General features: G+C 40.4%; 1 protein-coding gene across 12 annotated transcripts in view; it reads right to left on the bottom strand.

Annotated features, from left to right (window-relative positions):
• Positions 1-25,969, bottom strand: part of LOC142407953 (cysteine-rich venom protein TEL1-like) — a 43,286-nt gene that overhangs the window by 8,835 nt on the left and 8,482 nt on the right. For 5 of the 12 annotated variants that reach the window (XM_075497739.1, XM_075497727.1, XM_075497728.1 and 2 more), the window contains 2 exons: positions 10,127-10,216; positions 8,782-8,830 (listed from right to left, as the gene is read on the bottom strand). Coding sequence is in view for 8 of the 12 variants with exons in the window: in XM_075497727.1 (XP_075353842.1) it covers positions 8,782-8,815 (34 nt within the window). In the remaining 4 variants the exon portion in view is untranslated. Of the gene's footprint in view, positions 1-8,741; positions 8,831-10,126; positions 10,217-14,801; positions 14,890-15,541; positions 15,734-15,788; positions 16,084-18,121; positions 18,139-25,969 lie in introns of those variants that run through there. The other 7 variants (XM_075497736.1, XM_075497738.1, XM_075497737.1 and 4 more) reach the window with 5 other exon arrangements.

Genomic DNA, 25,969 nt, shown 5'->3' with positions numbered 1-25,969 from the left:
TTTCATTTATAAGTAGTGCAGCAGTTCTGATACTTTCATCTTCACTGAGGAACAAGTTTTATACATTGTGGTCTGTAACTGGGCACAAGCAGGTCCACTTATAACCCTCATTTGGGGCTAAATTTCCAACTAAAATTCAACCCTGAGCCTGGGAAAGGCCTGCCAGAACACTGGAAAATATGAAGCTTTTTGAACACCTTTCTTTGTGTGTGAGATCCCTTTTATGTTCACTTTTTATGAGTGTTCCACACTAGCTTGCAGTAGTATTCTGACACACGTCAGAGCGTATAACGTCACGGTAAAGGGCTTGATGTAGCGATGCGCTTGCTAGCATTTACCTTTGAGGCTGAGAGCAACTTCCTCTGAATTTAGATGCTAGCAAGTATAGGCATAGCTAGAAACGTTAATCATTTTTACAACACAGGGAAGACTTTCCAACTAAGATTGGAGCTCAATCAATGACAGAACATAAATGTACCATGTGACTTTTACACCCAGCCAAAAGATCTTAGGGCTAATATTCACAGCAAAGTGTTCATGAACACATATAAGGCATGAGTCCATATATCAGAAGGTGGCAACCAAGCCACTGTTGGAACAAGATAAGTTCTTTATTTTTTAGATGCCCAGCTATGCAGAGTTTCAACCTGTCTCTAGGGAGATTAAACCAAAGAGGAAAAGTGAATTCTCTTTTCATTTGCATGGTAGCAATGCAAGACTAAGTTGTCTGAGTTTAGAACAAAAGCTGTTGGGTTATTCTATGCAATGTACTCTATTCTTTCATGAGCTCCCAAGGTAATGAGCTTGATGTATCAATTTCCAAACTGGTACTAAGAAGCATGGTAGCACAGCATTGCCATGCAGAGATGTGAGTTTAAATCCAATGGGCTTCATAGTTACGTTATGGTGGTATTGTGCCTGGGCTAATAGATCTTAACTCTTAGGAGATCTATTCAGCCTATGAAAACGCCAAGAGAATGTGATTTGGTGACTATAATGCTCCTGGTACTAGAGAGGTTGCAGCTAGATTGATCATTTATTTCAGTACTGTATTCCATTGCATGATATAAATCAACAAGACATATCCTATCACACCAAAGACTTCATGTCATTCAGATATTCAGTCTTTAGTTTGTTTTCCCACCCTTGCGTAAGGAAATCATTTGCATGAGGTAGAGGCAGGGATCTCACTCACATTAATGAAGAATAAATTCTTAAACTGAAGGGATATCTTTGGCCACAGAGGAGTTATCTAGTCCTTACATGCAGAAACAAGATCTTTCTGGGACTCCCCAGAAAAGAGCTGCAACTGGAAACATAAAATATTTCTAGCTCCAGAATTAAACTTGATTAAAATACTGCTGCACATCATCGATTGTCAGACTATACAATCAAATCCGTCACTTGGAGTAAGTGTATTTGGCATTACTTTCAAGGTCAAAAGACGAGAGCTCCCAGATACAATTATCTTTCCATGTCAACAGTATTCAATCCACTAAAGCGCTTCTATGCTTCTGAAAAGACAAATGCTAGCAATGTACTTTTAGGTAGCTCTGCTTGAAAACTGGAATTTCATGCAAATTTGATGGAATGTAAAAAAATAAAATCTATAGCTAAAAAGCTAGAAACAAAGGTTTATTTGAAAAATACAGTCCAGGCTTTTTGTGTTTAGTCCTGGAGCTTCACTCCTCAGCAGAGCCTTTTTCCTGTCAGCTGGTAAAGCTTTCGGGGCATAGCAGGTTTGAAAGTTTGTAAGAATGGGAATATTTGTCTTCTCAGTTACTTTGATATAAGTTTTTTCTACCTTTTCTGAGTTTACATCTTTAACTTTCATTTTGTAAAAAAATTTTCACTCTGCATTAAGAAAATGCAATCAGCTTAGTGCATACTGTAAGATATAATAGACATTTTAATACTGTATATACCTGAAAGCTTGGACAGATAGTTAACATTTCTAGGTGGCAAAATTCTGAGTTCAGCTGTAATGGTATATCCCAATACTCAAGTGAAATAAGTTAAACAGAACAATAATTCAAATGATATTAGAAAAACATTTCCTGTGATTAACCACCATCTGCAAAATGGATTAATTTATGTTCACATTTGAAGAATGAAGCAAGTGAGTCAAAGTGTTACCTTTTGATCTAAAGAAACATGGGAATTAGACTTCAGTGAAGTCATTTCTCACCCAGACAGGTGGAAGGAGTGCTTTCTAAGCAGAAGATATAATTTATTTTTAAATTCTTCCTCTGGGGTTATTATAAGCAGACATTTTCTTTTCATTATAACATTTGGTACAACTTAGATATTAACTACATTAGCCTTTGTAACACAGTGCCCAATCAATACTGACCAAGTGACTCTATGGATAAAATCTCTAATACTGAAATTAAATTCTGCTTACCTTACCTTTGTCCAGCCAGAATCTTTCTGTATCTTAAGAAGAGTGGCAGGAGTTAGAAGCTCTCCTCACTCTAGGGTTGTATATATATATGTGCACTCCCTTCTCTTTCCTTGTCAATATTTATTGCTGATAAATGACATCAGCTTTGGGGCTGCACAGTTTAGAAGAAGGAACTTTTCTTAAGGAATAGGTGACGAAAATGAACCAATCCAACCGCATTGTTCTGCCTTTTTTTGTTTGTCTCCAGGGCAAGGAAAGAGAGAAGATAAAAGGCTTGTCCTTTTGCAGCACTTTGACTTTGCCAAAATACTTGTAGTCTGATCAGCGAGCTGCAGTGCTGATGTTGTGTTCAGAAAATGAAAGCTCAAGCTTAGGCATGGTTGCTTTGCAATTGCCTTTTCTGGCTCTGGCGAAAGAGTGGAATAAATACTTTGAGGCAGAGACATAAGTCAGCAACTCACTTCATAGCCATGCACAGAATGACCTGCACGCTGGGAAACACAGTGATATTTTCTTCCAAATGGCTCCTGAACTTCCATTTGCTAAATAAAATTTATATTGCATTAGCTCACTGAGGCCAAAAGGCTGTGGCACTAGGCATTATTGTACACACAATTCACCCCATGTGTTGCTCAAGAGTAACCTACTTGCAGAATGGCTACAGACGTGTACATCTTTCCCCTTTAGTCTGAAGAGATGTGTGGCATGTGTTTGCTTTTTTGCTCCAGTGCAGCATGACGCAGCCCACCTTTCCTTTTTGCAGGATCTTTGCTTCCACTCATTTATAAGGTAATATCACAAAGTCAGCTTTGACAGGTCCTCAGTGCTCAACTCTGCTCTGTTTAAACACAACCTGTCTTGCTTCCTTCCATGCTGCCCGTTGGCTTTCAGAAGGCATAAAGCATCTACACATCTCCTCATTCTTTTCTTGCAGTTCCCTTCCTCATCCTTGCCTTTGCTGTGATGCCTTGCACACTGAGCACCATTTTCGATATGGCGGGTCGAGGTTGCTGTCCATAGTACAGCACAATATTGTTTCATTGTTTCCTGTTTTCAGCAGAATTTCTGCAGCTGTGTGCTGTTGCCAGCATTTTAATATCGGATTATAATTCCTTTCTAACACAGTTGCTTTTGTTCTTCATTTGTATAGTGGGCAGCACTATGGGAAGTTGCTTGCGATAAGGTCTCCCATATCCTTCCATGTTCTGAGATAAGGGCAAGGGTGCTTTTTTTATCTGAAGTGCTTGTGACAACTTTGATGAGACCACGGTTATCACCATCAGAAAGCCTAATAAACTGCCTACCATAGTTATTAAGACTGCATCTCAATTGACTGCGAGGGGAGGCAGTCTAGCACCTCCAGATACTCAATGTCCTGGGAGATAGTTCCATTATTTCACCCCATCCGCCATACTCAGTAATTTTCATTAATTTGCCACAGTCACCTGAGCTTTATTTGTATTGTTAAAATCAAATAATACTACTGTAAGTATTTCTTTAAAGCATGTCACACCTGTTTAAATAGTGAAATCCATTTGTTCTATAAAGAATGTCTGTCAGATATGCTACAATTCATGGCCTATGGGTAAAATAATTGGGAAAAAAACAAAGATTAATAAAATTGGCATCCGGGACCATGGTACAAAGAGCAATTTAACATATCAATTCCCACTTCTTCATGTGGATTAACTGAAGAGGTGGAGTAATTTCATTTAAAAAAATTTGAAAATTAATTCAACAGGGTTCTGCAAATGAATGTATTTGTTTAAAGATAAATCTATGGAAAGTTCTTTAAAAAAGAAAAAGAGATTTGAGACATTTGACTGTGGATATTCTTCTTCCAGCCCTTATATAAACCTCAACCACAAGAATCTGATTTGAGCTCAAGCAATGAAGACAAAATTCCAGTTTCTTCAACTGTTCAGTTCCACTGAAGTTAATGACAGCTTAACTAGTGCCTTTGGTTAAAATTCATGCTGTTCTGTACGGTCCAAGCTTTGCATAGATCTTTTTGTTAGCTGTATAAAATACCTTGCAGACCTGATCCTTTTAATTAACTTTGTTTTGCAAAAAGGAACATTGTTAATTTCTTCCACACAACCCAACTCACCTTCCACTCCAGATTATTATTAGGGAGATAACCAGCAGGATAATAATTCAAACGGTTACTGTCAGCTGGGGGTAGATGCCACACAAAAAAAGCTAGCCCAGGCAAAGGCAAGGCACATAAACAAGGAAGCTACGAGTCTCTTTGAAGGCTATGGGACTACCAGGGTTGAGATGCTGGGTGTAGATGACTTGCAAATTGGAAATTTTGACTACAGCACCATTATAATACCACACCATTGTTTTTGAACTGGAGGACACATGTGTTCAGCCAACATGGAGAACAGGTAGAGCAAATCCACACTTCTCAGAGAAACACACCATTTGACATCTGCCCTCAGTCTTCGGAGAGCAAAGCTACTCACCATGGCTTTTCTCCATCATCTTTCAGTCCAAGCAGATGTACTGATTAGATTGCTGCCCACTGTGGCACAGGTGCACTCTTTAAGGGCTAAAATTTGCTTTCACTTTACAAAGGAGACATTTCAGGCACCATTGCCTACAGGTGATTTTTCTGGTCTGCTGTTGGAGGCAGACCTGCGGATTGGCATTGTGACTGCTCCTTGTTTGCTGGGTTGCATTGACTTGACTGCTGAGTTTAAGCCTCTGCTGCAAACGGCTTAATTAGATCTGCAGTGGTGAGGGATGAGGAGCAGCTGAGAAAGACCCAAACCATCACCTACTAGCTAGATTTGGAAGGAGAATTCTGCTCAATCCTGAGATTGTTTTGGTCTTATCCTTCTAGTGGCTGCTACTGAGCTTTGTATGCTTATAAACTTAATATAATGTGACTGACTTGTAAGTTTAAAACTACTGTGAATAAATATTGTTCAGGTTATTTGCTCTCTGGCCAGTAGCAAGGAAATTCTCAACAATTGAGGCTGTAGGCTAAGCGCACACATAGCTGTGTCTGACTGTGATTACCTGGGGCAGTGTTATTTCAATAGCTACTCTACTTCTGCCACAGACAAATCATCTCATAAATAGATTTAAAAGTTAAATATATTTGTATATAGCCTACAAAATAGGAAGGAAGTGTTCCTCAATTTCCGGATCTTTTGCTTTGAAATGAAAAGGGAGATTTTTAACTTTTTGTGACTTGTAAACAGGAGTTCATTACTTTTAACATTCTTATGTAGAGAGATCAGCACCCTAGAAACAGAACACAGGAGAAGAAAATATAGAGAGTAGTGTTTTTTTCTTTTTTTTTCTTTTTTTTTCCAAGGGTAGAGGTCATCTTGGCAATGAATAAAATAAGAGATAAAATTGTCAGCATAATCATGTAAGTCATTCCCACTACCTGCAAGGACTAGCCAGGTTAAGTCCTTTAATTTCCCATATAATTTTGATTTGTTTGACAAAACATCTGTTCTAAAGTACTAGTCTGATTCTTAGTTAGAAATAATCTTTTTTAAAAGAATGATGGCTTCACAGCCGAATTCAGAAACTTATAATAACCCTAGCATATTGTTACTTGAAAAAAAATATTGTTAATAAAAAACAAAAGAATTTTTTTTTTTTTTGCATGGTCAAATATGAGTCTATCTTATTTGACTAATCTATCACTTCTTATAATCACATTAGGAAATTCCCACTGAGTATGTGTTAATTTGCGAGTTTTATTGAATACAGGTTTGACTACCAGATTTGAAGTGGGATTCACTTCCCTTACATTGGCTGTCGAGAAGTTAAGCATCGACTCCAAACTCATTGTTTAAACTCTTAGTAGTAAGTGGACGAGGCAAGTGGAAGTCAGGGATCTTGGGTACATGGGTTGAATTAAGAGCATATAAAGTAGGAGCTAAGCACACTAACAAGCAGTCCCACCATGTCCCTTCTACATACTTCTCTTTTGTGGGAGGGGATGAGATACTTCTAGATATTTTGAGCATAGGGATATTATATTTTCTAAACTCTTCTGCTTCTGAAGAGCCCCAGATCTCTCAAGCAAATGGAGACAGCACTGACTGCCATGCACTAATTGTAGTCTGCTAACCTACTGCTAGTACCCATCCTTTGGACCACAGCTAAGTTATGAAAGTATTCATCCTGAAGCAAAAAATATGGGTTTAGATCCTCCACAAGGAATTTCCCCCATTAAAAGAATTCAACTTTTTGCAGTGCCCAGATGATATACAGTGATTGTCCTAGTGATTGCAGTAAGCGTCCTTTCATGACACTGTGAAACTTGAAACCATTGCCTACATGACTATTCGTAACCACGGAAAAAAAACCCCAAACCTAAATGAACCAACAGTAACTATGCCTTAGAACAGTATAATGGAATAATTAAAAAAAAATATCAACTAGAAACTTTGAGAGGCCTGTTCCGTCCCTTCTGCCCCCAGAACAGGATCTGTTATAAATAGGCTGTGCCTGACAGGTGTTTTTCTACATGTTCTTAAAAGTTTGCAGTGAGGAGAATTCATGGTTTCCTTGGGTAATACACTTAATTCCTTTCTAGTCTTACCATTTAAAAACTGCTTTTAAAGTCTAACGTACAAAATTGCACAAGGTAATATTTTTGGGGGTGGAAGTCATTTGCGTGAAGTCCAAAATGGATTAGCAAATTGTTCAATTACTAAAATCATACACTTTTCACATCAAAGCTCAATATGTGCATGCGTTCATGCTCTTTCCAATCTTCTCTGTTGAAATGTGGCAAAGCTGAGCAATGTAAAAATGTAGCATCCTTCTTTTTTAACTGTATACAGATTGGCACTTCATCTACAGTTCAGAGCTAGTAATTCATTAGAAACATTTTTTAAATCTATACTATGGGACATCAAGGATCTGGCTCCAGGAAAGAAATCTGGGGTAAAATTCATTCCAGCTCCTGGGACAACTCAATATTGAAAGCACTTGCATTTGAGCTAGTCTTTTTCATCTCCCTTTCTTGTAAATAGCTAAAAACCACTTTTAAACTCACCTTTAGGAAGTAACATATCTAATGCATTTAAAATGTTAGATTAGAATAGGAGAAACTATCAGATACAGGTCAATGAGACAGATAAGCTACATCCTTTCAATCACATTTCCCCCATAAAACAAATAAACTAATGCCTGTTGTAAGTGAATGTTAGCAACAATATGGAAGTATACAAAGAAAGTGAACACAGAAGACTTCTGTATGGAAACCTCATGTGGAACAACTCTTTTTTTCCAGAAATGTCTTCCTCTGTGAGAATCTGATGTAACCAAACAAAATACAGTTATGCCCAGCTGATGTTTTAGAACAAATCTGATATTTGAAATAAATCTGGCCAACAGGAAACAAAGCAAGCAAACAACAACAATATTTCTCAGAATCCAAATTGACTTTTGGTATCGGTGATTTTTTGAGTGATTTAAAAAAAAAAAAAGGGAAATGGAAAGTACATCCCTTTCCTTCTAACTATTAGTGAAAGACACAAAGTAATACAGACTCCAAACTATCACAGATATCTCAAATGTAATGATGATCTGCAGATATTTATTTCTTACTCATGGATAAAAATGGTTTTAAGGACTCAGCTTCAGTTTACATGGTTAATGACTTCAGCCATAACTACCTCTGCGTAAAACAGGCTATACAAACTGAAGTTTTTAATGGATGCCTTTTTGTTTGCTACACGTATTTGCCGGGAAAAGGTGTTTCTCTAATCTAACAATAGCGACTACAATGTGGAGACTTTTGCTGTAAATTCTTTAAAAAAGTGTCAGCCCTGAATTCATTCCATATATAAACATTTTAGCCTTCTCATGCACTTGACATGAGAGTATATCAGAGGCATTATAGATGGCACAGAGAGAAGGTTGGTGGTCTTGTAACAGCGTCCACTTGGTAAAAAGTATCTTGAACTTGCTGAGACTGAAAAGCATGACAAAATGTAGAAGAAAACAGGAAAAGCTGATTTGCAAGTCAGTGAGTCCTGCATGGACCATTCTATTGGACTGGTTGCAGTCAAAAAAATGAGAAACATTTGGAGCAGTGAAAAGAAGTATTAAGATAATCTCAATTTAAAATCACAGTATCCCAGCATGAAGAGTCATTTGGAAATGATATTGCTGGTTAATTGCAGTTTGACTCATAATAATTACTGAACTAACTGCATTTGGCCATAGCCAAGCTTGTTTGTGGAGCGTCTTCTCACCTTTTTTGTAATATCATAGAGGTTATAACATTCTGAAATGGAAAACTACTTGATAAAAGATGAATCTAACCTACATAACCAGAGGGCATATTACATACCCACTCACAACATATCTTGACTGAGAGGGTTTCCACACACCTTGCTGAAGCTGAGCCAGTCCACAGTCTGACATGCAGGAGCCATAAGGCTAGATGGGAAAAAAGGCAAGAGGGAGTATTTAATTGCATGAAAAAGGTCCTGAGAAAAAGCACTGTAAAGGGAGGCATAGATTTCCGGTTTCTCCATCCTGTAATGTTTTTCCCTTTTAGAGAGACATGATCTGATACAAAATGTACACACAGCCTAGGAAGCAGAACCTGGAACACTGTTCTGTAATGAACTGCAGAAAAATAATTGGTAAGAAAAAAAATATTTCCTGGCTGAAACTGATACACGCCTTTTACAAGTTTCTGCTATTGGAAAGCATCCAGTTATTCACAGTAGTATCAATGACATTTAAGCATACGTGCTTATGTTAGTGCTTTTCTGTGATTAAGGCAGGGAAAGGCAAATACATACATTTCTTCATAAATCAATTAATAGACTCTTTTGAAAGAAGTCATAAAATATAGTCGTGTCTAACTAAAAGAGGGTATCTAAAATGTAGGTTTCTACACCTCAGCTAGTTATCCCAACAGAGGGAAGGAGGTCTTCTAGGTTAGTGAAGACCTAAATCTAAATGCAGCAGCCTGTATGGAGGCACTTGGCACCATTTCATATAAAACAAGATGTCCAAGACACCCTTGCAGTGCTAAAGATATTACAAAGGACATATGGAAGACCTGCGCCCTTACAAATTGTAGCTGGAGCCCTGGCAGGTTGCTCTGGGGCATCTCAGGAGGTCGTGGACTCCCAACTGAATTAAATGCTTAGATGAGACAATGAGGGGTGTCTTGGGAGAGACTTCTCTCATGCTAAGATGTCTACATTTCAGCAGGTTTACTGTGCATCAAAATCTCTTGTCTTCGTTGATCTAGCTCCACCAAGGAGAGGAACCCAGAGTAGTTTTCTGGAAAAGCTAACCTTGTAGAATCAGGTGAATCTCCAGGTGAAAGGCAGATGAGATCAGGAGCACTCAAGGTATCCCTGTTTCCTAAGTGTGCACTCCTGTACCTTTTATTTCATGACTTGCAATATTGCTGTTATGATTCCATGTACCCATCATAGTCTTTTAATAACTGGGGTAGAATTCAATTTATATTCAAACTGTATATATCTATAGCATAGCTGCCTTCATTTAGAGCTAAATTTAGTTCCCTTTATAGTCACTGAAGAAAACCAGTTACTTCTGAGATGTAACGTGCATTGCCCTGAATGTCTCACTCTAAAACAGACCACATAAATCTGGGATTAAAACCATGTATTTTTCTCAACTAACTATAAAATAATTTGGAGCAATTAGTCTGCATTACAGATATTTCAGTCCAGGGGAACTGAATCTCACCTCCTACTCTTCAGCAATGGAGTGTAACGAACTGGAAGTATCTGTTATCTATGAGGAAGTTTAGTTTGGACCAGATATACCAAAATGAATCTGTAGAGAGAAAAAAATCATGCAAAACCAAACTTGCAGCAGCCAGAAATTGTTTTAGAAGCCTAGTAAAGAAATGCTCCCAGCCTTCTGCTTTCCTTGTGTGACTGATGTCTCATAAATTATGTCTAGCCTAATAAAATAATCTTGCTCAGAACAATTGTGTTCAGAGACGTGGGCCTGATGGCTTTGTTTCACCTACTGTTCCAAATTCAAGTGCATTTACTGACCATATTTGGTTTAAGTTGCCATCTTTGCCCCGTGTTCTGACATTCTGCTGTATTTTATTGGTATCAAAACTGGAACAAAGCCTACCTTTCTATTCAGTTTGCCTGTTATATGTCAGGACATGGTAGAACCTTAATACAAAATATAGTAAGCAGGAATTAGTGAGGAGGAGGGCAAATAAATGGGATGTAAAAAGAGAACCATGCAAAAGTAAGATACAGGTATACTCAAAGCAAGGTCAGCTACAAAATGGGGCCACAACTGTTGAATTCACAGAATCACAGAATTGTATAGGTTGGAAAAGACCTATAAGATCATCGAGTCCAACCGTAAACCTAACACTACCAAGACCACCACTACACCATGTCCCTAAGCACCTCATCCAAACGTCCTTTAAATACCTCCAGGGATGGTGACTCAACCACTTCCCTGGGCAGCCTGTTCCAATGCTTGATAACCCTTTCAGTGAAGTAAAATTTCCTAATATCCAGTCTAAACCTCCCCTGGTGCAACTTGAGGCCATTTCCTCTTGTCCTATCACTTGTTACCTAGGAGAAGAGACCGACCCCCACCTCTCTACAACCTCCTTTCAGGTAGTTATAGAGAGCGATGAGGTCTCCCCTCAGCCTCCTTTTCTCCAGGCAATTCATACCCACCTACAGTTATGCTTTGTGGAGAAAGCCTGACAGTGAGCTGCTCAGGTGGTTAGAGCTAAATTCTGCTCTATTGTATCCATCGACCACACAATCAGCAGCTAAATAAGCAATGTAGCAATCAGCTCCTAGAAGAGCACACACACTTTTCTCCTCACGTCCACTGCTGGCAATGAGAAGTCACCGCAAAAAGTTCGTGGATATACAACCCGCAGGTGCAGAAAGAAATAGGTACTCTCTTTTCCTGTCCTCAGCTCTTAACAGCTTAATACCTTTAACAACATGTCTTGCTTACATTTAGGATTTTGGGGATGGGAATCCTGTCCCTCACTGCATCAGTACAGCTGCAGAGCACAGGGAGAGATCAGTTTTGTGGTAACAGCTGTGGATTTGCAGAGGCTGCAGCTGTGTGCGGAGAGGAAATGGGTAGGGTAAGAAACATAGGGCTAACGGCTCATAAAACCCAAAGCATAAGGGCAGAAGTCTATAATCGGCGCTATGTGAACTGTGCAGCAATAGCCTAGGGCCATTCGTTGCAGGTTGAAGCTCTTCCAGGTTTGATTTCTTATCCATCCAGCTCAAACTAAGCAGTCAAATGTGCTTGCCAGACAAATAGCAAAACTGTGGCCTAAAGGGGGAGAACGTACCAGCTAGGAGTCAACCTAGAACTGAAAAAAAATCCCTGATGTTGTAAGCAGCAGATCTTTCACATCCTACCTCTGACACTGAAGATGAAGAAGAGATGTCAAGAGTATGCCATTTTTTAATGTCAGCTTGGGTTGTGAAGTCAGCTAGGCTGACATTCACTGATTCTTAGGAGAATAGAGCCTACAGAGAAAGGGTAGACAGTGGTGTTGACATGATGCACATTTTAAACTGTCCCCTTTGCAAGCCATAACAAGCTGTCCCTCAACCTAGATGGCTCACGAACTACATACTAGCCTCTTCTGAGGAAAAGGAATATCTTATCTGGATAGTCTAACCTAAAGAAATTACTGCTCTGGTATGTGACTGGATTGCTTTGAATCTGTGAGTTTTTAGTCCTGTGAAAAGTTGCAGGAAAACAGTTTCTGAAAGTGGGTAAGATGATTTTGCAGAGAGAGCAGAACTGTAGTTTGATTGAGGACATAGCTACAAACCAGTTTCTCAGAGTGGGAAGGCTCCAGTGGGTCCACAACCATGAACAAAAGTTTTACTGGTTCTGGCCCAGAATGTTCAGCTGTAGAAGTAGGAAAGGGTTTCTTTTGTATTCTCATTTGGAAAATTGTGAGCTAGCTCAAGAGCACCGTTTTAATTATCCTGAAACTATTGGGAGTTTGGGTCACATCAGCCAATAAGTTTTGTCTGGAAGTAATTTTTCAGAGTTGGATAAACAATGTTCCTTTCTCCTACTGGCATCGGATTAAAGCACCCAAGCAGGCTACATGAAATCCAGTTTAATTCCCATTGTTTTAATAGAGAAGACATAGAAGCTCTTAACAGAGCTCCCCAAAAGGGGTTTATACATTATTTTGGGGAGGCTATTCTCCCCTGTTGATATCACCTCTGCAGCCTCACGGTTAAGACATTCCCCTAGGAAGCAGCGTAGAGGTATTCCAGCATTGCTTTAGAGATTGCAAACCCTCCGCAGACATAGGCGCGCAGAGTGGCTGTGGATGCCGTGCAGGTCTTTCCTGGCCTCTTCCTTCCATTCCAGAAGGGTATGGGTCTCTCACAAGCCACCTGCCAGCCCCACATAGAGGTACTATAGACGCTTATGTTTGGGCATCTTAACAACTTCCAGAAGTCACTGAGAAGGAGGAGAAGAGGGGCTGAAGAGAGCATATTCATGAGTGCAAGCCACTCCAAATCCCTGGTGACATGAGGGTTAGGGCACTCTTCCAGGAGGCACGTGTGCTTCAGCACAGACAGGAGAGGGATCCATCCAAGTTTCCTACACAGTGGGTGAAGTATTTTATTCATGAAGCTACTAACTGTGAAGGAAATGGAGATCCAAGCACTACTTGCACTTCTCTTTGTCAGGAAAAGAGCACCAGAAGAGTAACAATTATTTTAATCTTTACAGGATCAAACGCTTCATTTCCAAAGTCTGAGCCTTAATTTTAAATTTGTCTCTCTTAAAGAGACTCTTCAACAGGCATTTCTGTGTTTTATTTAGTTTTTACAGTCACAGTTTGACACCACAATTAACAGGTTAGGGTATTGCCTGGTTACAGATCCTTGTGCTCTTTTTCAATAATGCTTCACATTCATATTTCTCTTTGAGAATACTTCATTATAGTACAACCCTGGACAGCTTTCAATTCATCTGTGGTGAGAGAGGTTTGGGAATAGGATTGATGTAAGCGTTTGTAAAGGTCTGGTAGGAGAAAGGAACAGTCTCTATGCAGATCTGAAAAGTAACTTCCAGCCAATTATTTTAAGCACTTTGTCAAAGAACCATCTCATAATCTTGGGGGAAACAATGCACTGGATACAACATATAGATAATGTATATGATTGGTTTTTGGGATCACTTAAGAGCATCTACGGGAGTCCCAGGATGGTGACATTTTCAGGGTTCTTGTTTCAAGTGCAGTTAAAATTCTAACACTGTCATTTAAAGCATTTTGGTGAAATCTTAAAGCTTTGGCTGTAGCTTTCTGCTACACATGCTTGTTGATTTTTCCCCTTTTTCTTATTTTTCCTGTCATTTTTTAAGGATTGTTACTTTATGAAGGAGAAATATTGATTTATGGATCATCTCTTTTTGGAACTATACACTACAGTGTACGGGCCACCCAGAACTCTGTCTTTGGTTATTATTATATTGCATGTTGTATTTTATTCTGACGATCTGTTCATGTTGGTCTGGTTTCTCCTTCCTCCCCAGAAAGGAAGAATAAATAAATCCTTTAGTTCTAGTTACTCAGACTGCTCCCTGCTGTCTTTTTTCTGAACAGTATCAGTCTCACCATCACCTTGAGAAACTGAGGAAGGTCTTGATATATTGTGTGGGCCAAATGTATCCTCACTAAAATTCCCATTGCCTGAGGTAAAGTGTTGCTCTAGATGGAGAAATGATGCTACTGGGATTATTACAGCTGTAAATTTCTAGTAGGAAAAAAACCCTGAAAATTTCAAATATCTGCAAGAAAGAAGCCACTTTCTTGCTTACTGCAGCCATATAATATTTTAAGTTATCATGCAAATTAGTTAGCCCAGAATAAAGTTGAACTCACACATCCTTGTTCTAAAAAACTGTGCTTGGAATTTCCAGAAAGTGCAGTGTAGTTGTTATGTACTGAGTCATCTCTGTACTAATATTTACAAATGATATATTATAAATTTCTTTGCCATATTAGGACTTACTGGATGGTAAACAGTGAAATAACGAACTTATAGTTTTTACTAACAGGAAGGTGGTTAATACATCCCAGAACAAAACATGCCTTTTTTGATGTCTCATCCATTTTTAAGCTTGCTATCCTCCAATTTACATTCATATACTTTGTTATTCTGTTGTCTCATCTTTTATTAGCCCAGATAACATTTCCAATTTATTAGGCTCATTTTTGAATTCCAGTCCCATCCCCTACACAATGTGGAACCTCAACCAAGTTCAGTTATAAAAAATTTTTTAGAATTCAGCTCCCTGTTCAACTGCACAAGTAAACAAGGAAAATAGGGATTGGCTCACATAGCATGGGAGCCCTCAGGGCCCTTACCTGATATCAATTCTTCATGTCAAAGTGAGATGTGAATTGAAAGTTTTCCGAGTTTCAGCTAAATGTGTGTTTCCTTCACGGAGATGTAATCAAAACCACATTTTCTCTCTTGATATGTAATGATATATAAGTCAACATCAAAAGTCTTATTCAAGTCAAAGTATATCTTGCCTATTGGTTTAAGTTTACTCATTTTGCCAGTTATCCATCTGTTACAGCTAAGGGTTGATACTCCCCCTTTGGATCGGACACCTGAGATGTAACTTATGCAAACTGATCAAGTTGTTTATTGCTTAGTGAACATTTTGGAGGTAATAAGCAAAGGAGCCAGTAATCTCAATCAGTAATCTAAGGAACCAAAATAATCCATAATCCAATTAACAAAATAACAAGCTATTAATATTAATTGACCGTTATATGGCTATGCAGGCATTTATGTCAACTATGAATCGATTAATTATAGCTCTTAAATATAATTTAAGAACTAGATCCACTATTAAATTACAATTCTATAAATACTGCAACCCAATGCTATTCCCCCCATCCCCCCCCGAAGTTGACCTGATACAAAGTACAATGGGTTGTCCAATGGGGGACCCTCAACTCTCCTGGTGGACTCAGGTCCTCAGGTTGGCATCACTGACATCCGTAGGTGTCCATGCTCTTGCTGCCAGAAGATTCACTTACTATTGTTCTTTGATTTTATTCTTAATTTTCCATTTTTCTGAGTTTGAGCCCACCTTTTCACTGCCCTTGCATCCCATTTTCTCTTCTCAAAGTCCTCACAAATAAGCAGTCCTTTCCTAATGACATTTTCCCCTTTGATCCTAGTTTTGCTTCTAGTGTATCCAAAATCTGATATTTCTGATAGCATTCTCTAGGCAATCTTGCCCCTGTATGGTATTACTGATATGGTAGGTGTGAGTGCCGCTGCAACCCAAAACACCCCTGTCATTTTCCAGTTCATACTGGTTTTATTTACCTTACCATATTCAGTCACTTGGCATAATTATTCTACTTTAGCCTTGATTCTTCTGCCTAGCTCCAGCTGAACGCAAGCAGGTTCTTATCTTATCTGCTAGAAAGTTGCATACCAAAGCAGCAGAGTAACTTGTTTCACATTTCTGCTTTGCGTACGTAAAGAGAAACGTAAAAGTTCCCTTTTAAGGACTTAGCTACCGTGAGACCTCTTCATCCACAGGCCTGCTTGATGGAAATTTGAAGTATTAGATGTGTTTTGTTATCAACAAAACCTTTATGGATTTATGCATTCCTTTTTCAATAATTTGATCCAGAATTTTTCCCTGGATCAAACCAGGCCAATGGTTCAAATGCTCCTTCAGTTCCCTTTTTAGGCAGAAGTTCCATATTACAGAATCACAGAATCACAGAATCATATAGGTTGGAAAAGACCTTTAAGATCATCGAGTCCAACCATAAACCTAACACTGCCAAAAACCACCACTACACCATGTCTCTAAGTACCTCATCCAAACGTCCTTTAAATACCTCCAGGGATGGCGACTCAACCACTTCCCTGGGCAGTCTGTTCCAATGCTTGATAACCCTCTCGGTGAAGAAAAATTTCCTAATATCCAGTCTAAACCTCCCCTGGCGCAACTTGAGGCCATTTCCTCTCATCCTATCACTTGTTACCTGGGAGAAGAGACCGACCCCCACCTCTCTACAACCTCCTTTCAGGTAGTTGTAGAGAGCGATGAGGTCTCCCCTCAGCCTCCTTTTCTCCAGGCTAAACAGTCCCAGCTCCCTCAGCCGCTCCTCATAAGACTTCTGCTCCAGACCCTTCACCAGCTTCGTTGCCCTTCTCTGTACGCGCTCCAGTACCTCAATATCCCTCTTGTAGTGGGGGGCCCAAAACTGAACACAGTATTCGAGGTGTGGCCTCACCAGTGCCGAGTACAGGGGCACAATCACTTCCCTAGTCCTGCTGGCCACGCTATTTTTGATGCAGGCCAGGATGCCATTGGCCTTCTTGGCCGCCTGGGCACACTGCTGGCTCATATTCAGGCGGCTGTCAACCAACACCCCAGGTCCTTCTCTGCCAGGCAGCTTTCCAGCCACTCTTCCCCAAGCCTGTAGCGTTGCATGGGGTTGCTGTGGCCCAAGTGCAGGACCTTGCACTTGGCCTTGTTAAACCTCATACAATTCACCCCAGCCCATCGATCCAGCCTGTCCAGGTCCCTCTGCAGAGCCTGCCTACCCTCCAGCAGATCAACACTCCCACACAACTTGGTGTCATCTGCAAACTTACTGAGGGTGCACTCGATCCCTTCGTCCAGATCATTGATAAAGATGTTAAACAGAACTGGCCCCAACACCGAGCCCTGGGGAACACCGCTTGTGACCGGCCGCCAACCGGAGTAAACTCCATTCACCACCACTCTCTGGGCCCGGCCGTCCAGCCAGTTCTTTACCCAGCGAAGAGTACACCCGTCCAAGCCATGAGCAGCCAGTTTCTCCAGGAGAATGCCGTGGGAAACCGTGTCAAAGGCTTTACTGAAGTCTAGATAGACAACATCCACAGACTTCCCCTCATCCACTAGACGGGTCACCTTATCATAGAAGGAGATCAGGTTGGTCAAGCAGGACCTGCCTTTCCTGAACCCATGCTGGCTGGGCCTGATCCCCTGGTTATTCTCTACATGGCGTGTGATAGCACTCAGGATGATCTGCTCCATATCTGCTCCATATTCATCTTCTCAAAGCTCTAAGTCACTTTTTCAGTGAGGTGATTGCCTTCATGAAGTTGGTTGTTCAGGGTTCAAAGATTTGTTCAATTAGTTCCTTAAGTATCGGTGGTGAATTTCATCAGACTTGACTACAACTCTGCCATCTCACTGCTATCTTTAATCTTGCAGATGGATTTGTCCTGTCTTCTATTGTAGTGAAGAAAATGTACATGGAGATTTATTGCATTTCCTCTGTGCATGACCAGGTGTTTAAATTTCACTACCTGGGTCATCCCCATATCTGTGTAGCTTTAGGAGAGAAATAGAAAAAAGCTTTTACATCATGACATTCTCATATGACAGATCTGCAGATTACAGTCTCACGGACTTTTGTCTTGCTTGTCCTTCACTCTGTGGAAAGCAAACACTTTGGGTCAGTGAAGTACCACTCCCACAGAGCCAGGGAGTGTTTACCAGGAAACTTTCTGTTTGCCAAAGCAATTTTTTTTTAATATTCCATGTTGTACAACCAAGGCATTTTTTCATCTGCTCCAAGAACACTTTTAGTGCCAAGCAACAAATCACAAGCTCTGTTCAGCTTATCAAATAAATAAGTTAATGTATATTTACCTTAAAAGAACGTCATCATCTGAAAGCCTGAGTTTAAGAGCAAATTACAATTCTTTTCCTTGATTTTCCTTCCTAAATCTTTTTCTTTTTTTGTCCCTTACTGCTGCATGAAAAGCCTGAGGAAACACAGGGAAAACCATGCATAGTGACAACAATATTGGTCCAATGTGTGGACCAGGCTGAGGGTCAGGTAGTTTGGATGGAGGTTCAGTGGATGCCTCCAGCTTCCCAGTTCTTTGTTCGGTCACCTCTCGTGTTACAACCTCTCTCTTGGGTCCGTTTGCTCTGATATCTTTGGTCAGACATAAACTGTTCAAGCAAGAGATACAAAATATAAAGCAATTGTTTATTGCTTTAAATGATTTTTATCATATGCAAAGGTGGCTACGGTCTGACAAGTTTTGAGGCTAATAGACTCATGACTGTGCAGAATCTTTGCTGGCAGAGCAGGCACCGAGGGGGCTGGTTGGCCTCCCCAGCTCCTTGGGGTTCATCCCCAGTGGTGCTGAGATACCAATTTCCACCAGCTCTGTGGACACCGACGGCTCTGATGACTCACCCAAAAGCCTGGTGATTCCCAGCTGGCTCCTGACCTGGCTTTTTTCTTCTTTTTTTCTTTCAGGACTTTATACATTTCCATGTTGCTGTTTTCCTTTTTGAATCGTGGAGCTACTAACAAGTCTATCTCAACAGTACTTCCTCTCTTTCTATTTTCACTTTGCTGTCTTTCTATAAACTTCCCCTCTGCTCTTTCCCTACTTTTTTATTCAAGCAAAATGAAGCCTAAGTTACTTTTCATTGCTCACCATTCGTTTATAAGCCTTAAAAGAAAAATGAAAAGCTTCTTCTATAAGGAAAAAATGCTAAGCGGGGTACGTGTAGGAGTCAAGGGTACATGCTTGGGCCATGGATATCGGGAACACAGGCAGCTGAAGCTTGGCCTGCATCTGGAGGGAGCTCACAGCTGGGATTGCAGAACAACAGGATTACACTCATTCTCAGTGTAAAATTCAAAGCTCATGCTATTTGCACGTATATTTGTATGTGTACTTTTCTATTGCAAGCCTGCTGAGCAATTTTGATTCAGTGACATTCAGTGGCGATAATTTTGGCAGATGAATGAAGCTTTATGCACTGATTTGCTCTTGCCATCACCTCAATGTTTGCAGTAGGAACAGTTCATTGCTGAGGGTGAGTACGCTCAGCCGACTGTCAAAGCTGTACATCAAATCAGATATGCAAGGACAGTTAAGCCAGCTGAAGTCTCTTGTGAAGTGGGGAGGTGGCTGATTTGGTAAACCTATACAGTCCAAATACTGGTTTAAGGTCTCCCTTTTATTTTGTCCTTGTTCAAATCAAAGGGGCAGATGAGAGGGGATATTCACATCATCTGTACCTAACATACCCAGCGAGCCATCCCAGACTCCATCTGCAGAGAGAGGCTTCTCTGCAGGGCACCCTGGGGCAGCAAATCAGAGGTCCTTCCCTGACCCATCCCACGGAGGACCCTGTCCAAAGCGCAGCCAGCCATGATATATGCTTCAGTTCAATGTGGTGGATCCCCCACAATGGCTTAGGGGACCAGTTCCTGTCTAAGTGGAGATTTTGCACTCACCGTTAATTGTAGCATAGGTGGGATGTAACCTCTGGGCAGCTGGCACAAAGAAGCACTTTGCACGCACAGCTTCCCCTCCGGCCTGCAGGAATGACCAAGCACACAGGGTAAAACCTAGGCCCAGCCTTTTAGCATGGAGAAAGTGGAGGCCACCAAATGCACTCTTGATTATTCCCACTAATAAGTAGCTCCAGACAGTAATTTTCCCGTGAGCATGGTGTCCTGTTGCCCTCTGATGGATAGCAGCCATCCATCCCCTTCCCGGGCAGAGTGGGATGGCCATGGACGTGCTCTGCACACACAGCAATTTGCTGGGCACTCATTAGGATGGCTAATCTGGGGATAAGACTGCATGGGTGTCATGACAGAGGCTTTCCCACCTCTTTGCAAGCCCAACCCTGCAAGTTTTTGTATGAGTTCAGTAGATTTGCTCAAGGTGTGATAGCTGCTTGCAGTATCAAATCTACACACGTTGACATACAGACAGAAAGGCTTTATACTGACACAGATTTATTATATTAATACAGACCTGCTCCCAGTAGGGACAGCTATATTACTATGGGACAGTTTCATGTCAGTGCAACTGAAATAAGTCTTGGCTTGTGCTGCTTTATTTTTTCGTGGGGTGATGACAGCATCTAGGAGCCCCTGGAGATTTGTCATTTTAATTTGAAGTACCCCGCTTAGTATTTTTTCCTTATAGAAGAAGCTTTTCATTTTTCTTTTAAGGCTTATAAACAAATGGTGAGCAATGAAAAGTAACTTACACTTCATTTTGCTTAAATAAAAAATAGAGCTGGAAGAAACTTGGAAAGTCCAAATGCAGAATCCACAGACCTAAAGCATTCCAGACAGCTGTTTGTCCAAATTGGCTTTGCCTCTGTTGAATTTAGTCTCTGCTGAATTGGCTCTGGGAGATAATTGCATCCCCCACCCCCTCTGAAGAGATTGGTATCTCAGAGTAAATAATAAAATAACATAAAATCGAACTTTAAACACAGTATTATATACTAAATAATAACCAATGCAGTTCCAGTCATTCATGCATTACAGTATGATGAACTGTATGATATTTTTGTTCTCACTCATTATCCATGTCACCTTAAAGAGATATGAGGAAAGAATTTAAGATTATGTTCCTTCAGAGACAAAATTTCAAAAATTTGTGGGGTATGGGGGAATGGAAATCTCTGCCTGAAGACAGGCTCAGTGCCAGCCAAAGGAGTCCTATCACAAAACATTTGTTTTATTATTTTATCACTAACTAAAATTTTTCTTCCTCTGTGGAAGTTGATTGGGTAACATTAGCACTACATGGTGTTTGTTGATAATACACGATTATCTTATTCTATACAAACCGTGATGGGTTTGTAGGTGGGTTGTATTTCTCAGAAAAAACCTTGACTCATTTCTTTCTTCTGAATTTTCTGATTTCTTATTTCTTGTTATATTATTCTCTATTCTTCTTATAAAAGCTACATTGAACATGTACTGTCTGCAGTTGTTGTTTATACTTACTTCTCCACTATTTACAATATCAAATCTATTTTTTATATGATACAACACATAGACCCACTCTGAGAGTTAAGATTAAATGGCACCTGCCTGCCTTTCCTGCTCGCTGAAGGTGAAGGGTCTGCAATTTCCCCAAAGCAACTGTCCCCTCTGCATCCTGGCCACAGGGAAAGCTCTGCTGTAACCTAAAACTGGTCTTGAGCCTTGTCAGTCTGCAAGGAAGTCTTCAGAGCCCTGAAGTTAAAGGCAAGCAACAATTTTGCTCCACAAGGCTGAGCTGACATTACTTTTCCATGTAGCTCTTTCAGCTGGTCTTGCAGTGTTATAGAACAATCCTAGTGAGTCCAAGCTTAAACAGATAAATAAATAGGAATATGAAAATGGCAGCAGTGGCTCACACCAAAAGTCAGCCTAACCCCACTGTCTTTCTGCAGGAAAGGCCAAGAGCAAACTCTTAGGAAGACTTGAAGGGCAGGATAAAGATATGATGTTTTCTAGACTATCTCCCAGCCTCTGCTGGATTCCTTGAATTAGAGACAGTGTATTTATATTTAATATCTTTGACAGATTTTTCTTTCATGAGTTGGCCTAATGACCTTCGAAACCACAAATTTTTTCAAAAACATAATGCAATGAGTTTTAAGAGGAAAATTTCATATAAGTAAACCAAGGTGAACTATTTTAAAATAGTGCTGCAGGTGTCATTATCATCTACAGAAAGGCAGGTAGCAAGCCCTTACCCGACATAAGAATCGGGTTTTACAACCTTCTCCCTTTTGAAACCAGTTATTGTGCTTTTGCATGGACCCCCCCCTTCCTTTTCAGTAGAAATTAGCACAAAAATAACTCTATTTTCATAAACTTGGTAAATCGGAACTGAGTTCCTGATTCACTCTACTTTGTGCTGTATTTTTCCAAACATCTTAGGATACATAAAGCCCTGTTGCATATACTTACAAGATATTCAAACAGGGATGTTATTTCTTTTCTGGAATGACCCCATTCTGGGTACACTAGCAGTATATTTGTTAACTATGTTGTACTCTGATACTATGCATTTGAGTACTTTGCTCTGCTGTGGTAATGATGTAACTGTGCAAAATGCTTTGGCATAGCTGAACTAGTTTCCGAGTTCAAACAGCCTTGACAGAAGAAATAGTTGACTGCACTGAGCCCTGATCCAGACAAATACTTAAGCATACATGTAAGTTTAAGCACAGGAGTTTTTATATTCAAGCCAAAAGACTGAGCGTCTTGGAGAATCAAACTCTGCATGCGTGACTGTTAGCTTTAAATGAATAGGTTTGACACAGAGGGATGCTGCTAGATGTAAACCATTTCTCTATCACAAGGCTAAGCTGCCAGTAGTCTAGTGTTGAGGTGGGCAGAGGTTGTTTTTCTGTTCTTACTGTGCTCTCCCTTGAGTGTGAGGAATTTACAGCCATTGAACAGACATAGACTGTCCCCTATTCCAAAATCACCAACGGGGGGGATTCTTCTATCCTGACATAGCAGTCTGTAAGTTATATATTTAGGTCTAGACCTCCTTTATGATTATAGACATACTTGCACAGGATGTTCACCAAAGTCCAAAACATGGAGAGCATATGCCACTACCTGCAACAGTAGTTTTTGTGGCATATTGAGAATAAAGGATGGCCTTTTGGCAGTGCCTAATTCTCCCATTACTAAACAGAAAGTTTAGTCATCTAAAACAGAGCTCCATATGCTACAATCCCACCAAAATTATATATTCAACATAAAGTGTGTTACGCTTGGTAACCGTTAAACAGATAGTCTTTTGAAGTTTCAGGAGATCACAGAATCACAGAATCGTATAGGTTGGAAAAGACCTTTAAGATCACAGAATCACAGAATCACAGAATCGTATAGGTTGGAAAAGACCTTTAAAATCATCGAGTCCAACCGTAAACCTAACACTACCAAGTCCACCACTACACCATGTCCCTAAGCACCTCATCCAAACGTCCTTTAAATACCTCCAGGGATGGCGACTCAACCACTTCCCTGGGCAGCCTGTTCCAACGCTTGATAACCCTTGCAGTGAAGTAAAATTTCCTAATATCCAGTCTAAACCTCCCCTGGCGCAACTTGGGGCCATTTCCTCTTGTCCTATCACTTGTTACCTGGGAGAAGAGACCGACCCCACCTCTCTACAACCTCCTTTCAGGCAGTTGTAGAGAGCGATGAGGTCTCCCCTCAGCCTCCTTTTCTCCAGGCTAAACAATCCCAGCTCCCTCAGCCGATGAAACATCAGTTCCTAGTACACCAAGACGAGCTGTGTCCCAATGCTTTTATTAAGGTAGGAAAGAAGAGGAAATCTAAACCAAGTTTTTATTAAGAATAATAAAAAAAAATCACCAGATTGCCTAACCAAGGACAATTTTTTAGTAAACTCTCTTATTTCTAGGTGAAAATATCCAGTGATGTAACTAAAACCTGATCTGGGCCCTGCAGTTTCTTTTGGTTTAGCAGCAACAAATTGCATGTATTTGCAGTTGAGGAAAAAGGTAATTTTCAGTGACACTGAAACTTTGCCTTCAGTCGTTCAGTTTTCCACCAGAGGGCACTCCTATATTTTTAATGAAGGCCAGTTGCTGAACAACGTCGGGCAGGTTGGCATAGCTCGGGGTGCGCAGTACAATTCTAGCTGCGCCATGGCAAGCAGCAAAAGGCAGGATCAGATTCACCTCGTCACACATCTGTCAACACTATGCATCACCTGGCACCCTCCACTGCTACCTGATCATGCACAGCAAGTCTTCAGCATGCCAGATGTGTCAGGCTTACGCAAGTAAAATAAATAATCAGTTCATACACACAGTGGCTGATGCGGCCAGGATACGACCCAGTTTAACCTGGGATTGAAGGGATCTGTGTCTTCCTCCTGAGGATGAACGAGGCCACCTGTGTCACCAGGGTTGGTACCAGATTTCAGCATTTTCTGTGGAATATTCCATCCCCTGAACTGTCCGGTGATTTTATCTTAGTTCATGGAAATACACATTGTTATAAAAATTAAATCACTTTGAGAGTTGATGCAGCTTGGGTTGATTTTGTAGCTTTGATGCTTGAGAATTTATGTCAATATACAATAAAAACCAAATATCTGCAGTCAGATCTGTAGAGACTGAAGAACCTGTTAGTTTAGCTGGACTCTGTCCCTATTAGAAGTCAGATATTATAGGGCTTTTGGAGCTTTTTTTAGCTTTTTTACTTGTTTTTAGAACGATATTACGGTAGTTAAGGTAATATACTTGGATGAAGAAACCTAGGTAGTTTGGGTTTTGATGACAGAAGAGAGAAGATAGTTTTTAGGGCATCCATGTGAGAAAGCCAAAGCTTCTTGAAGAAAAATGCTAGAGAAAATTAGAAGTTTGTTTTATCTAGGCATACAAGTCTAAAACACATTTCTTAACAGGCTCTGTCAAGGCTAAATTACCTCCTAAGGATTTATTAAAGTTAGTCTCATTCTTTAGTTACTGAAATAGTTGGCAAAGGCAGTTTAAGGAGGAAATAAACTCTTCCGGTAATTTGACCAAAATATATATGAACAGAGTCAGTAGAGATTGGAAGTATGACACACCAAATAGTTTACGTGTTCTGGCACCACGTCAGAAGTGACAGATTCTCACAACAACTCTTAAACTAAGCAGGTAAATGCTTTTTCCCTTCCTCTGAAGCCAGTGAGAAGGAACAGCCTGAAATCAGACTGTCACACAGCTCTACACCAAGGAAGCATCTATGTTAACCTGAACCCAGTTGAGACAACAAGGGAGAGCCAAGCTCAGCTAACACAGGTGTAAGCATGCATTTTTTTCTCAGTCCTTTCCTCTCAGTTTTGTTTTTCCTATGGACACCTTTGGCATGGTTTTTCTGTTACAGTTTTTTCCCAGCTGGTTATAGCTCTGCAAGAGGTGCTTACAAAATCACCAGTCTTCACTGGACCTGCAGATGTCACATGGCTGTGACCTGCTGGTCTCGTCAGAAGCAGAGAAAATCACAGAGAAAAGCCGGGCAGCTTTTAGTTACAAATGTATTTTGTAATAAGATGACTTCTTTGACTGCATTGTTCTGTGATGACACCTCTCCAGCTTGCTACCTCCTGTGCTTCAGCTAATGAGTCAGTCACTGTCTGTTCTGGGCCAAACTCATAATCTGTAATGTAATTAAAGGGAGATCAAGAATATGGGGTTTCCTATGAACCTGTGATGTTGCACTTCAGGAGGAGATAGATGACCTCTGTGCTTTCAGGATTTGAATATGGAGAATCTCTTGCTAGTTCATCTAATGGGACCAGACACTTCATTTCTCTGGAGTGTTTTGTGACCACTTACCTTAATGTGCTTCTTAAACTTCCTCTTTTGACCCAATGCAGAAAATCTCTCAGTCTTTAACTGCCTGCCAGTATCTCCACTATTCAGTCTCTTGCTTTTCAGCCAGAACCCTTATGCCTGGCAGATCCCCCACCTCCCAGCCCCACCCCAGCCAAGCCCACTGTCATTAAAGCTAGTCTCACTACAGCTAGCCTCCACACAAGTCTCTTGAGTTTGCAGATGATGATGAAGACCTGTCCCTGCAAGAGTATGATTTAGACTGCTGGGGTGGGATTAATCTCATCCAGCTCTAGAAGCTAGGGGTCTACTTCATGAGCTGTTCTCCTTATGCTGCCTTTAAAGGTAATGGAAGCACTTCAG

The sequence above is a fragment of the Mycteria americana genome, chromosome 3, assembly GCF_035582795.1.
Source record: "Mycteria americana isolate JAX WOST 10 ecotype Jacksonville Zoo and Gardens chromosome 3, USCA_MyAme_1.0, whole genome shotgun sequence".
NCBI classification, from domain to species: domain Eukaryota; kingdom Metazoa; phylum Chordata; class Aves; order Ciconiiformes; family Ciconiidae; genus Mycteria; species Mycteria americana.
Note: the sequence above shows the minus strand (reverse complement) of the source record. Positions and strands in the feature narration are given on the sequence as shown.